Genomic DNA, 15,079 nt, shown 5'->3' with positions numbered 1-15,079 from the left:
CAGAACTCCTGGGAGATCAGCTCTCTCCTGGAAGGACCTGCATAAAGAGGAAAAGAGAGCTGTGGGATAGCCCTAGCTCCCAGGAGCAGATGGTGCCCAGAGGATCCTCTTACAGCTGCTCCAGTGATCCTGTGCCCTGTTGACTCCTGTTTGTTTTTGTTTTCCTGTAATTTTTTTGTATTGAATAATTTTCTTCATTTACATTTGAAATGTTATACCCTTTGCCAGTTTTCCCCCTCCCTGAAAACCCCCAACCCATCCTCCCATTCCCTGCTTCAAAGAATATGCCCCTGACCCAACCTACTCCCACTTATCCCCCTAAATTTCCCACCTTGGGGCATCTATTGAGCCTTCATAGGTCCAAGGACCTCTCTTCCCACTGATGCCCAGCAAGGTATTCTTCTGCTACAGTTTTGACTGGAACCATGTGTATTCCTTTGCTTATGGCTTAGTCCCTGGGAGCCCTCGGGTGTCTGGTTGTCCAACATCTTTGTTCTTCCCATGGGGCTGCAAACCTCTTTAACTCCTCCAATCAGCCCTCCAATTCCTCCATTAGGGACCCTGGTCTCAGTCCAATGGTTGACTGTGCCTCTGTACTTATAAGTTACTGACAGAGCCCCTCCAGAGACAACCATAGCAGGCTCCTTTTGTTAAGCACTTCTTGTCATCCATAATAGTATTGGGGTTTGGTGACTGTTTATATAATCAATCCCCGGGTAGGACAGTCTCTGGGTGGTTTTTCCTTCAGTCTCTGATCAACACTTTGTTTCCATAATTGCTCCCATGTGTATTTTGTTCCCCTTTTCACAAGAACCAAAGCACCCCCATTTTGGTCTTCCTTCTTTCTGAGCTTTCTGTGGTCTGTGAATTGTAACTTGTTTATTTTGAGCTATTGGGCTAATATCCACTTATCAGTTAGTGCATACCATGTGTGTTCTTTTGTGATTAGTTTACCTCACTCAGGATGACACATTTTAGTTCCATCTATTTGCCTAAGAATTTCATGAATTCATTTTGAATAGCTGAATAGTACTCCATTGTGTATATATACCACAATTTCTGTATCCATTCCTCTGTTGTAGTGCATCTGGGTTCCTTCCAGCTACTGGGTATTATAAATAAGGCTGCTATGGACATAGTGAACCATGTTTCCTTATTACACATTGGAGCATATTCTGGTTATATGCCCAGGAGTGGTATTGCTGGGTACTCAGATAGTAGTATGTCTAATTTTATGAGGAACTGCCAAACTGATTTCCAGAGTGGCTTTACCAACTTGAAATCCCACCAGCAATGGAGAAGTGTTACTCTTTCTCCACTTCCTAGCCAGCATCTGCTGTACCCTGAGATTTTTCATCTTAGCCATTCTGACTGGTGTTAGATGGAATCTCAGGGTTGTTTTGATTTGCATTTCCCTGATGACAGAGGATGTTGAATATTTTTAGGTGTTTCTTAGCCATCCAGTATCCTTCAGTTGAGAATTCTTTGTTTAGCTCTGTACCCCATTTTTATAAGTGTCATTTGTTTCTCTGGAGTCTAGCTTCTTGAATGTTTTATATATATTGGATATTACCACTCGATCAGATGTAGGATTGGTAAATATCTTTTCCCCATATGTTGGTTGCCATTTTGTCCTATTGACAGTTGGCTTATAGAAGATTTGCAATTTTATGAGTCCTGTTTGTTAATTCATTACCGTAGAGCATAAGCTTTTGGTGTTTTCTTCAGGAAATCTTCCCCTGTACCCTGGTGTTCCAGGTTCTTCCCCAATTTCCCTTCTATTAGATTCAGTGTATCTTGTTTTATGTGGAGGTCCTTGATCCACTTGGACTTGAGCTTTGTACAGGGAGATAAGAATGATTCAATTTGCATTGTTTCCCATGTTGACTGCCAGTCGAATCAGCACCATTTGTTGAAAATGCTATCTTTTCCCCACTGGGTGGTTTTAGCTCCTTTGTCAAAGATCAATTGACCATAGGTTTGAGGGTTCATTTCTGGGTCTTCAATTCTATTCCATTAATCTACCTGCTTTTTCCTGCACCAATACTCTGAAGATTTTTCACTATTGCTCTATAATGTAGCTTGAGGTCAGGGATGGTGATTCCAACAGAAGTTCTTTTATTGTTGAGAATAGTTTTCGCTAACCTAGGTTTTTTTGTTATTCCAGATAGATTTGGAAATTGCTCTTTCTAACCCTATGAAGAATTGATTTGAAATTTTGATGGGTATTGCATTGGACCTGTAGATTACTTTAGGTAAGATGGCCATTTTTACTATATTAGCCTTGCCAATCCATGAGCATGGAAGATATTTCTGTCTTCTGTGATCTTCTTCAGTTTCTTTCTTAAGAGACTTGAACTTCTTGACATACAGAATTTTTACTTGCTTGGTTAGAGTTACACCAAGGTATTTTATATTATTTGTAGTTATTGTGAAGGATTTCATTTCCCTAATTTCTTTCTCAGCCTCTTTATCCTTTGAGTATAGGAAGGACACTGATTTGTTTGATTTAATTTTATATGCAGCCAGTTTGCTGAAGTTGTTTATCATGTTTAGAAGTTTTCTGGTGTATTTTTGGAGTCACTTAAGTATACTATGATATCATCTGCAAATAGTGATAATTTGGCTTCTCCCTTTCCAATTTGAATTTCTTTGGCCTCCTATTGTTGTCTACATCAAGTAGGTAGGGACAGGTAGGAATAGAATGTACCATCCCTGCATTCCTGGGATGGAGTTTCATTGACCATGAATTGATGATCATTTTTTACGTGTTCTTGGATTCAGTTGGGAAGAATTTTATTCAATATTTTTGCATTGATATTCATAAGTGAAATTGTTCTAAAGTTCTTTTTCTTTGTTGGTTCGTTGTGTGGTTTAGGTATCATAGTAACTGTAGCTTCATAAAATGAATTGGGTAGTGTTCCATCTGCTTCTATTTTGTGGCATAGTTTTAAGAGTATTAGTATTAGACCTTCTTTGCATGTCTGATAGAACTCTGCATTGAATCCATCTGGTCCTGGCCTTTTTTTGTTTGGGAATTAATGACTGCTTCTATTTCTTTAGGGGATATGGGATTGTTTATACCATTTTTCTGATCCTGATTTAACTTTGTTACCCTGTATCTGTCTAGAAAATTGTCCATTTCCTCCAGATTTTCCACTTTTGTTGAGTATAGGCTTTTATAGTAAGATCTGATGAATTTTTTGGGGGGTGATTTCCTTGGTGTCTGTTGTTATATCTCCCTTTTCATTTCTTATTTTGCTGATTTGGGTACTGTCTCTGTGCCCTCTGATTAGTTTGGCTAAGGGTTTATCTATCTTGTTGGCTTTTTCAAAGAACCAGCTCCTGGTTTGGTTGATTATTGGTATAGTTATTTTTGTTTCTTCTTGCTTGATTTCAGCCCTGAGTTTGATTATTTCCTGCTGTCTATCTACTCCTCTTGGATGTATTTGATTCTTTTTTTCTAGAGTCTTCAGCTGTGCTGTTAAGCTCTTAGTGCATACTCTTTCCAGTTTATTTTTGGAGGCACTTAAGGCTATGAGTTTTCCTCTTAGCACTGCTTTCATTGTGTCCCATAAGTTTGGGTATGCTTTGCCTTTGTTTTCATTAAATTCTAAAAAGTCTTTAATTTCTTTCTTTCTTTCTTTGTTTCTTTCTTTCTTTGTTTCTTTCTTTGCTGCTTTCTTTCTTTCTTTCTTTCTTTCTTTCTTTCTTTCTTTCTTTCTTTCTTTCTTTCTTTCTTTCTTTCTTCCTTCCTTCCTTCCTTCCTTCCTTCCTTCCTTTCCTTCCTTCCTTCCTTCCTTCCTTCCTTCCTTCCTTCCTTCCTTCCTTCCTTCCTTCCTTCTTTCTTTCTTTCTTTCTTTCTTTCTTTCTTTCTTTCTTTCTTTCTTTCTTTCTTTCTTTCTTTCTTTCTTTCTTTACCAAGTTATCATTGAGTTGAATGTTGTTCAGTTTCCATGTATATGTGGGCTTTCTGTTGTTTTTGTTGTTATTGAAGGCCAGCCTTAGTTGATGGTGATATGATAGAGTATATGGAATTATTTCAATGTTTTTATATCTGCTGAGATCTGTTTTGTGATGGACTATATGGTTAGTTTTGGAGAAGGTATTGTGAGGTGCTGAGAAGCAGGTATATTCTTTTGTTTTAGGATAAAATGTTCTATAGGTATCTTTGAAATCCTAGTTCATAACTTCTGTTAGTTTCAGTGTTTCTCTGCTTAGTTTGTGTTTTCCTGATCTTTCCTTTGATGAGAGTGGGGTGTTGAAGTCTTCCACTATTATTGTGTGTGGTGCAATATGTGCTTTGAGCTTTAGTAAAGTTTGTTTTATGAATGTGGGTGCCCTTGTATTTGGAGCATATATGTTCGGAATTGAGAGTTCGTCTTGGTAGATTTTTCTTTTGATGAGTATGAAATATCCTTCCTTATCTCTTTTGACTATTTCCTGTTGAAAGTCAATTTTGTTTGATATTAGAATGGGTACACCAGCTCAGGTTTGGGGACCATTTGTTTGGAAAATTGTTTTCCAGTCTTTTTTTCTGAGGTAGTGCCTGTCTTTGTGCCTGAGGTGAGTTTCGTGTATGCAGCAAAATGTTGGGTCCTGCTTATGTATCCAGTCCATTAGTCTACATCTTTTTAATTGGAGAATTGAATCCATTGATATTAAGAGATATTAAGGAGAAGTGATTGTTGCTTCCTGTTACTTTTGTTATTAGAGGTAGAGTTATGTTTGTGTGTCTCTCTTTTTGTTTTGTTAAATTTCTTGCTTTTTCTAGTGTGTAGTTTCCCTCCTTTTGTTGTTGTTTTTCATTCATTATCCAATGGAGAGCTGGGTTTGTGGAAAAATATTGTGTAAATTTGTTTTTGTCATGGAATACCTTGGTTTCTCCATCTATGGTAATTGAAATCCTGGTGTGAACAAGCTTCTGAATTCCTTTGATCCTGGGCATGTTAGAGCACTTGGGAGTTTCCTCTGGGTGTTGTGGGACTGGATGGGGAGCCATTGCCCAGGGTCTGCTCAGGGCACTAGCTCAGACAGGAAGGAACCGCTGGCTAGTCTGGTGTTCCTGTGTCCTTGGATGGAGGGGGGTCCCAGTTACTTTCAGTGTTGGGGCCGATGTTGTGGCCTCCTTGTCTGTGATCCTGAGCATGTTAGAGCATCTGAGAGCCGAGCTTTCTCTGAGTGTTTTGGGAGTGGGTGAAGAACCAGTGCCTAAGGTCTTCTGAGGGCACCAGCTCATACTGTAAGGCTTTCTTTTTCAATTTTTTTCAATATATTATAAAATAGTATCTCAGATGAATGGATAAATTGTTTTATAGCAGAACATTTCAGATAAGTATATTTTTATAGAGAAAAATAAAAATGGACATTTTTACTCAGTATCATATTGTGAGTGACTTTCCACCCTGAACTTGAATATACAAACACAATTATTGCAAAACTAAACCAAAACTAAGCAGAGAATCTAACACTCAGGAGAGATAGCATATGAACTGGTGAAAAACTATAAATTCATCTATTAGAACACATATTCAATTGCTATAGAAAATGGTAGTTTCATGCTTTGGTGCTCTGGTCTGGCCTTAGAGTGAGAGGATGTATTTAATCCTAGAGAGCCTTGATGCCCGAGGGAAGGGCAAGGCCTGGTGTTTGTGTGTGCGTGACTGTGTGTGTGTGTGTGTGCGTGCGTGCATGCGTGTGCGTGCGCGCATGCACGTGCGTGCGTGCATGCATGTGCGTGCATGCATGCATGTGTGTGTGTGTGTGTTTGTGTTTTTGTGTGCATTCCCTTGGAGGCAAGGAGTAGTGATGGGATGAAGAACTGTGGGAGGGGAACAGTGGGGTGTCAATGACTGGAATGTAAATAAATAATATAATTTAAATAAAAATTTGTGTTTAAGAAAAAAGAAAATGGTAGGGACTACTAGCTTCAAAGTCACATCTGAAGGGCTGCCTGCACCATGTGAGATAGAACTTTCACCCACTAACCTTTCACTCACTGACAGCACTTACTCTACACTCCTTTTCTTTTGCAGGATACTCCACTTCTGAGACAAAGGATTCTAGTTTAGCCACCCCCTAGTTGGTGGTCAGGATTACCAACACTTTTAATTCCCATATACCTATTAGGATTTCCCATAACTGATATGACAAATTACTACAAACATAATTGCTTAAAACAACACACATTTATTCCATTTGTAGAACTCTGTAGTCAGAATTAAATCTCCTTGGGATAAGATCAAGTAGCAGTATGGTAAGTTTCTAGAGACACTGAGAAAAATTAATTTCATTGCCCTTCTCAACATCTAGTGGCGTTTTATATCTCTTGGCTCACGACCATTTGATCCATCTTCAAGGTACATCACTTCAATTACTGTGTCACAATTACGCATTCATTTCCTCTTCTATAGTCAATTCATGCCTACCCTACCCCATTTTATAAGAACATTTGTATTTAGGACTAAGACCCACCCTGACAATCCAGAAATACCCTTATTCACATCTCCAATGTCCATTTTGCCACTTACTGCAGTGTCCATAGATTCTAGAGATTAAAATAAAAATCTTTGGAACACTATTACATGGCTTAGACATTGCAAACTGGAAAAGTAAAGTCACATGGTAAATATGGAATTGTTTGTTTGTTTGTTTGTTTTGAAGTAGTCTAATGGTTTGGTCAAGAAGTCTTTCACTGAAATGAGGATACAGACTCCATTGCTATCTCAGGGAATCACAGGAAAGTGTGGAAACAGAGTAGGAAAACAAATTCCTCATCTTGGTTCATTGGTAAGTTTGGATCTTGAACAGAAGATGATTTTCTTCAAGCAATTCTCCATCTAGAAACTATTACACAAGTTTTTATCACAGCACATTATGTAAGTCAATGATTGTCCATTTTTGAATTCTCCGTCGTGGCATTTATACCGGCACCCTTGCTGTGAGAGCACATGTTTAGTTCCTAAAAATAAAGAAGTTGATTATACATGCTAGAGGAATTTGTTAGAAGACAACTTTCTAAAAGTCACCACCAAGAGGAAAACCCAATCATACTGGATCCCCGTCCTCATCTCCTTTGGAGGTTACTCTCCTTTATAGATTCTGATTCTTGATGCCAAGCCTCTCAATGGTAAATTTGAAAATACCCTTTTCCTCCCTCCCCAAATGTATTCACTGCCTTACTACTTAGAGAGATAGATATTGTTACCTTCTTTATAAAGGCATTAGTAGGAAGAATAGTTATTTGAAGACATTTTTGGAGTCTGTATCATCTCTACTCACCATAATAGTATGATTTGCTATAACATGATTCACCAGGTTGTGCATAGCATCGGCTTTGATTTTCTTTACATTTTGAATTCTGTGAATTTTTACAGATATTACAGATGAGACCTGTATTTTTGGAGAAGGAGAGATTAGGATTTTTAGGATGAACCATGGGGCCATGGGAACAGCTAATTACAAGAACAAAGAGAGGCTTCAGTGTTAACACATAGACTGTGCTGTCTGTTTACTTCATCAGTTGGTATTCAACCTAGCTCTGTGAATTAAGCTAGAGGATGGATGAAGATAATAAAGGCATCATTCACATTACATAGTTAGTACCTACTTATATTTGAAGATGAAATAAAAACAGAGAGAATTCAAATGTAGTTTGAGTATAACAATAGACAGATTTCATTCGGCAGAGATGAATATGCTATCAATATTCTGTCTTCTAGGCAACACTTCTCTAGACAAGGACTTGAGTTGACTATTGGTGATTTGCATATGTCCGTTAGATCAGGGTAATTCAGTGTTGGAGGGTACAGAGGACAGAATAACAATGGGATGTTCACAGCACACTGAGGTTACATTCTCTGCTGATGCTCCCATCTTGCTTAGCCTGACTTCCTCTCTTTTCAAGAAATAAGTATCACCAAGTGTTACTACCAAACTGAGAAATGATCCAGGAATCTTTGTGTCAGGTAATAACAGGGCAGGAGAGGAAGGATGATGAGGTAACATCAAAAGCTATGACAAAGTTAGCTTGAATAATTAAGAGCAATGTTTATGGTGACAGAAAAGAGTAGTATGTTATTTTAATTTTTCATCTCACTCATTCTAAGATTATTGAGTCAGAACCTATGTAGAGCCCAGGAGGTCTTGACTGACATCTAATTTTGAGGATGCTTTTGTGATATGGGTTTATATTCTACTCTCCCCACTCCCCAAAATCTACCTTTACAAATGTTGCTCACAGTTCCTAATGACAAATCTGATTGTCTTTGCATGATCCAAGAGTTCATCCTCTTATAAATAGAGATGATTTAAGGCAAATGGGTACATGCACAGGTTAGTTGCAAACATAGTGCAACTTTTTTATTTCAGATTCTCGAGCATTATAATTTAGTGATATGGCTATCCAGTATACATATTCTGCACTTTGATTTCTTTTAACAGTTTGCTATATACATAATATGCCAGTGTAGCTTTTTAGCAGGCTTTAGTTAATCAATTCCTGATGTATAAATATTTTTATTTTTTGATGTGACTTGGCACAATCCTGAACACTATTCATTACAATATATTGAGGTTGTTCTAATATAATTTCATTTGCATGTGAATTTCATTTGCCATTTTAACTATATTAATCCTGCCAGTCCATGAGCATGGGGGATTTTTCCATTTTCTGAGGTCTTCCTCCATTTCCTAGACCCTTGAGAACATCAGTACAGGGAGAAAGTTTCTGAACAGAACACCAAAAGCGTATGCTCTAAGATCAAGAATTGACAAATGGAACCTCATAAAATTACAAAGTTTCTGTAAGGCAAAGGACACCATCAAAAGGACAAATCTGCCACTCAAAAAATTGGGAAAAAATCTTCAAAACCCTACATCCAACAAAGGGCTACTATCCATTATATACAAAGAACTCAAGAAGTTATACCTCAAAAAACCAAATAACCCTATTAAAAATAGTGTACAGAGCTAAACAACGAATTTTCACCCGTAGAACTTCAGATGGCTGAGAAGCATCTTAAAAAATGCTCAACTTCATTAGTCATTAGGGAAATGCAAATCAAAAGAACCCTGAGATTTCACCTTACACCAGTCAGAATGGCTAAGATTAAAAATTCAGGAGACAAGAGGTTTGGTGAGGATGTGGAGAAAGAGGAACACTCCTCCACTGATGGTGGCGTTGCAAATTGGTACAACCAATCTGGAAATGAGTCTGGCGGTTCCTCAGAAAACTGGGCATGTCACTTCCAGAGGATCCTGCTATACCACTCCTGGGCATATACCCAGAGGATTCCCCAGCATGTAATAAGGATATGTGCTCCACTATGTACATAGCAGCCCTATTCATAATAGCCAGAAGCTGTAAAGGACCCAGGTATCTCTCAATGGAAGAATGGATAAAAAAATGTCGTATATATACACAATGGAGTACTATTCATCCATTAGAAAGAATGAATTCATGAAATTCTTAGAGAAATGAATGGATCTGGAGAACATCATACTAAGTGAGGTATCCTAGTTTCAAAAGATCAGTCATGGAATGAACTCACTAATAAGTGGATATTAGCCTAGAAAATTGGAATACCCAAAACCTAATCCACACATCAAATGATGTCCAAGAAGAAGAGAGGAGTGGTCCCTGGTTCTGGAAAGACTCATTGTAGCAGTATAGGGCAATACCAGAACAGGGAAGTGAGAAGGGGTGGATGGGGGAACAGGGGAAGTGTAGAAGGCTTATGGCAGTTTCAGGGAGTGGGGGGCCAGAAAAGGGGAAATCATTTGAAATGTAAATACAAAATATATCGAACAGCAGGTGATGGAGAGGTTGTGGAGAAAGAGGAACACTCCTCCACTACTTTTGGGATTGCAAGCTTGAACAACCAGTCTGGAAATCAGTTTGTTGGTCCTTCATAAACTGGTCATAATACTACCAAAGCACCCTACTATACCACTGCTGGGCATATACCCAGAGAATTCTTCAGCATGTAATAAGGACACATGTTCAACTATGTTCATATCAGTCCCTTTTATAATAGCCATTAGCTGGAAAGAACCCAGATGTCTCTCAACAGAGGAATGGATACAAAAAATGTGGTACATTTTCATTATGGAATACTGCTCAGCTATTAAAAACAATGAATAAATAAAATTCTTAGGCAAATGGGTGGAACTGCAAAATATACTAAGTGAGGTATCCCAGTCACCAAAGAACGCACATGGTATGCACTCACTCATAAGTGGATATTAGCACAGAGGCTTGGAATACCCAAGACACATTTCACATAACAATTGATATCAAAGAAGAAGGAAGGGGAAGCCCCTGGTCCAGGAAATGTTCAAAGGAGCAGTGTAGGTGAATACCAGGACAGGGAATCGGGAGGGACTTCATTTGGGACCAGGGGGAGGGAAAATGGCTTATGGGAATTTCATGGGGGGGGGGATCCAGGAAAGGGTAAATCATTCGAAATGTAAATAAAGAATGTACCTAATAAAAAAAGAAAAAAGAAATCAAACTCGTAGATATAATCAATGAGATAGAAACAAAATTACAAAGAATTATGAAGTGGAGTGTTGATTCTTTGTTAAAATCAGCAAGACTTAAAAATCCTGAGTCAAGTTATGAAAGACATAGAAAGAAGATCAAAATGAATAAAATTATAGATGTAAAGAGAGCTATTATAACAGACAGACACCTAGAAAATTCAACGAAACCTAAGGACATACTTTAAAAATCTGCTTCTGTCAAACTGGAAAGTCTTAAAAAAGGTTGAATTTCTTGATGTCTATAAGCTACCAAAATTAAACCATGATGAAATAAACAATTTAAATAGCCTACTAACCCCTATTGAAACAGAAATGCTAATTAAAGTATCATAAGCAAAAACAGAAAGCCAGAGCCAGATGAATTTAACAGATTTCTCCCAAACCTTCAAAAAGCTAGCATAAATATTCTCCAAATTATTCCATAAAATAAAAACTGAATGAACATTTCTTTCTTCTTTTTAGGAGACCATGATTAAAAAACACATAAAGATCCAATAACAACAAAAAGAAAGAATGAAAATTATAAACCAATATTTTTAATGAAGATACACACGAAATTCTCAATAAATTTTTTTCAACCAAATTCAGGAACATATTAAAATAATTATCTACCATGATCAACTTAACTTCTTCACACAGATTCAGTGATGTTTCAGTGTATGGACTTAATGAACATAATCTATTATATAAACATACTTCAATGCTAAATCAACATGTTCATCTCAGGAAATACAGAAAAGGCCTCATTTTGACAAAAAATACCCCTTCATAATTACTTTCCTAATGAGACAACATAAAATACAACATAATAATGAAAACTCACATCAAACCAACAACCATTATCTTCTTAAATGGAGAGAAACTCAAAGCATTCCATTAAAATAAGGAATAGATAAAACGTGCCCACTATCTTTGCACCTATTCAGTACAGTACTTGAACTGTTAGCTAGAGCAACATGACAACCGAATGAAACTAAGCTTCTTAAATAGGAAAATAAGAAGTCAAAGCATCCCTTGCAGTTGACATGAGTTTACAACACTAACAAGACTCCACTGGACCAACTGATAAACACATTCAACAAGGTGGCAATATACAAAGTTAGCCCACAAAATTCAGTAACCTTTCTATATAAAAATGATAAACATAATAAGAAAGAAATTATAGAAATAATACTTTCTACAACATCCTCAAAAATACCTTAAGATAACTCTAACCACGTAAGTGAAAGACAAAGTTATACAAAGTAGTATATATTTTTGTATAACAAAACCTTTAAGGCACTGAGGAAAGAAATTAAAGAAGACCCCAGAAGATAGAAAGATCTCCATATTTATAGATCAGTAGGAGTAATATAACATCTTACCAAAAGCAATTAACATAAAATTCCTATGCAATTATTCACAGAAATAAAAAATACAATCTTAATCTTTGTATAAAAACACAAAAATAATGAAATTCAGCATAAATTATTCTGAAAAATAAAAAAACTACTTTAGACATGATCATTATCATCCCAGATTTAATGTGGAATTACAGCGAGCTAGCAAAAATACAGCATGGTAATAGTCGAAAAGTAGATATGCTGATTAGTAGAATTAAACTGAAGATCCAGAAATAGTTCCACATACATATGAGCATTTTAATTTTGGCAAAGAAGCAAAAAATACACAATAGAAAAAGAATATTCATGAAGTGTTCTTAAAACTGGATGTCTCATTGTAGAAGAATGAAGATAGAACTCTATCATATTGCACAAATCTTTTCTCCAAAGGCATAATGTTATTATGCCTTTTGTACCATTTATCCTTTTACTATTCAAATGTTGATTTCTGTGCCCCATACCTATTTGGAGTCCTTATTCTAAGAATCTCCTGTTTGAGTGTTGTGCAAACAATGCTTCCCAATTATTATCTGATTGGTCAATAAATACCAAAATCAGCCAATGACTGAGCAGGGGAAAGAATAGGGTAGACTTCCTCCAATGCAGGGGAGGTAGGAGTCTGAGAAAGAAGAATGGGGATTTGCCACAGGAAGAGGAACCATGTAATACCATGAGAAAACATCAGAAGAAGAGGAAGCCATAACATACAAGTATCATTGTCATTTTGATGAGCCTGTAGCCAGATTAGCTTAGATGATTAAAATAGAGAAATACTTCTCAGTTGTTGTGCCCTAATTGTTGTTAAAGAAATATGATAGTCCATTTTCTATTATATGGGAGCTAGGGTGGATAAGAGGAAAATTTCAACAAATATTTATAAATTTACAATAACAGTTCTCCAAATGGATCAAGAACCTCAACATAAGACCAGATACTCTGAGAAAACATGAAGCAAGTTTGAATCGCTGCCACAGGAATGGATTATCTCAATGTGAAATTCAATAGAATGGGCACTATGAACAGTGAATGAATGTCACCTCATGCAGCTGAAAGATTGCATAGCAAATTATACCATCATACAAGCAAAGTGGCAACTTACATAACAGGGTGAAATCTTTACCAGGTATATATCTGATAGAAAATTAATAACTAGATTATACAAAATATCTGAAAAGCATAACATCATGAAAACAACCCAATTAAAATACTGACAGTTCTCTGAAACTGAAACGCAAATGGCTGGAAAAACATAAAGAAATCTTTAACAGGCTAGCAACCGGGGAAATATGAATTAAAACAACTTCAATATTCATCTTACCCTAGTTACAATTTCAAAGATAAGTAAAAGAAATATGTTACATTTCCAATAATGAGTATGAGGAGAGATAAATATATATCATGATAGGTGCAAAATAATATAGGGTTATATAGAAATAGAGGTTAAACCAGACTAAGAGGGAGGTAGATGGAAGGAAAAGGTTAAAGAGAACATGCAGTAGGATCTGTCATTAAATGGCTTTTGGAAAATCTTATGGATAATTACTGTTCTATGAGATTCCTAAAGCATATATGTATATGGAAAATGCAAATGGAGACATTTGAAGAGTAGACAATGACCCAGAAATATATTTTATGCCACCAAGCAAAAGGATTCCCACAAAATTCCTTCCGCCTACATCGTGGACTATTACCAAGGCTATGGTTGCTTTCCAGACCCCAATTGTAAGGCTCAAAACTGAAGAGAGCTCTTGTGTCCTGTATGATGGAGAAATGTAGCTATTGCCCAAATTGAAACTTCAACTCCTACTGATAAGCATTTGTGTTGCTTAAAGGTACTGTTTATACTACTAATGGAGAAAAGTATTCATTAATATCATCCATCTACACATGCCATGATCTAAAACTTACCCTCTATGGAGCAGAGAAGGCAGAGAGTCATGATGAGCAGTATGCTAACTTTTGTTACTGGATTCATGATGGATGATAGAAAGTGGATTGAGGTAAATGACAGACATTTGTTCCCTTTATAAAGCTGGAGAACAGGAAGAATTCTCTAACATAAACACAAGGAGTAAATGCCCTTGTCTATTTCTGAGATATAAGATATATGATCATGTGGGAAGTACAGGCTGCCCAATGTTTTTGCTATAGCTAAGCCACCTTAATACAAAAGAGAAAGGTTTTATTCCTATGCAATGACATTGGCTTCCATACAGCAGACTGTTTCTACTTTAGTATTATGGAAAGATATTTTAACAGGTACCTGGAAATGGCCAGATGTATTAACCACCTTGGGAAGAGGATATGCATGTGTTTTTCCCCAGAATGCAGAAACACCAATCTGGATCCCAGACAGATTTATTCGACCCTTCCACCAAAAATCCTCTATCAAGAATCCAGAAAAGAAAAAAGCAAAAAAGGCAAGAGAAGTAATATGGAATATGAAGAAACTTCTTCCTCTCTCTTCTTCACATATTTTTTAATAGTTTTCCAGTATTATTTAGACCTTTTGCTTCGACTAATATGGTTCTTCTAAAAATGTCCAAGGAATCTAAGAGCACTCCTTTGGCAATTAGATCTTGTTTAAATTATCATTATGGTATACATGCTGGACAGTCCTCAGATTTAAAAATTATTTAGGTAGAACGATTTTATCAGGTCAGGTGTTCCAAATGTATTCTAACTAATTGTGTTGATCCTATTTCAATTAAAAATTATTCAATTATTTTGCGTTACAAAGATCTTCTTATGATTAGCTTCCTGTATATTTAAAAACTAATGTTTGGTTCAATAGCTTTGCAAATGCTTAAAAGCATTAATGAGCTAATGAGTCCAAAGCGTTTTACCACTGCTTTAGTTTTAGGCATTAGTGCTTTAATAGCCATCCTTATCTCATTTACACTTTCAACAGTTGTATGAGTTTTAGGTATAAACACTGCACATTTTGTTGATGATTTAAGAATGTTTCTTTAATACTTGCAAGGCAACAAATTATTTTAACAAAAGTTAGACGTAAATCTTTATGCTTTAGAGGATGTAGTTTTGGCATTCGGACATGAGGCAGAAGATAGTAAAGTTCAGCATTCTACCAAGTGCCATGCCAGCTTTTGACACATATGTGTAATCCCATTACATTATAATGAAAGTCACAA

The 15,079-nt window shown here is 36.6% G+C and overlaps 1 protein-coding gene across 1 annotated transcript; it reads right to left on the bottom strand.

Moving 5' to 3' along the window:
- Nucleotides 1-6,839: 6,839 nt before the first annotated feature.
- On the bottom strand, nucleotides 6,840-13,902 carry LOC127689792 (prostate and testis expressed protein 4-like). The gene is made up of 3 exons (XM_052189385.1): nucleotides 13,836-13,902; nucleotides 7,282-7,392; nucleotides 6,840-6,961 (listed from the first exon to the last, which is right to left on the bottom strand). The coding sequence occupies exons 1-3, from the start codon at nucleotides 13,900-13,902 to the stop codon at nucleotides 6,840-6,842; spliced, it is 300 nt and encodes a 99-aa protein (XP_052045345.1).
- Between the last annotated feature and the right edge of the window lie 1,177 nt (nucleotides 13,903-15,079).

The sequence above is a fragment of the Apodemus sylvaticus genome, chromosome 7, assembly GCF_947179515.1.
Source record: "Apodemus sylvaticus chromosome 7, mApoSyl1.1, whole genome shotgun sequence".
Lineage (NCBI taxonomy): Eukaryota > Metazoa > Chordata > Mammalia > Rodentia > Muridae > Apodemus > Apodemus sylvaticus.
Note: the sequence above shows the minus strand (reverse complement) of the source record. Positions and strands in the feature narration are given on the sequence as shown.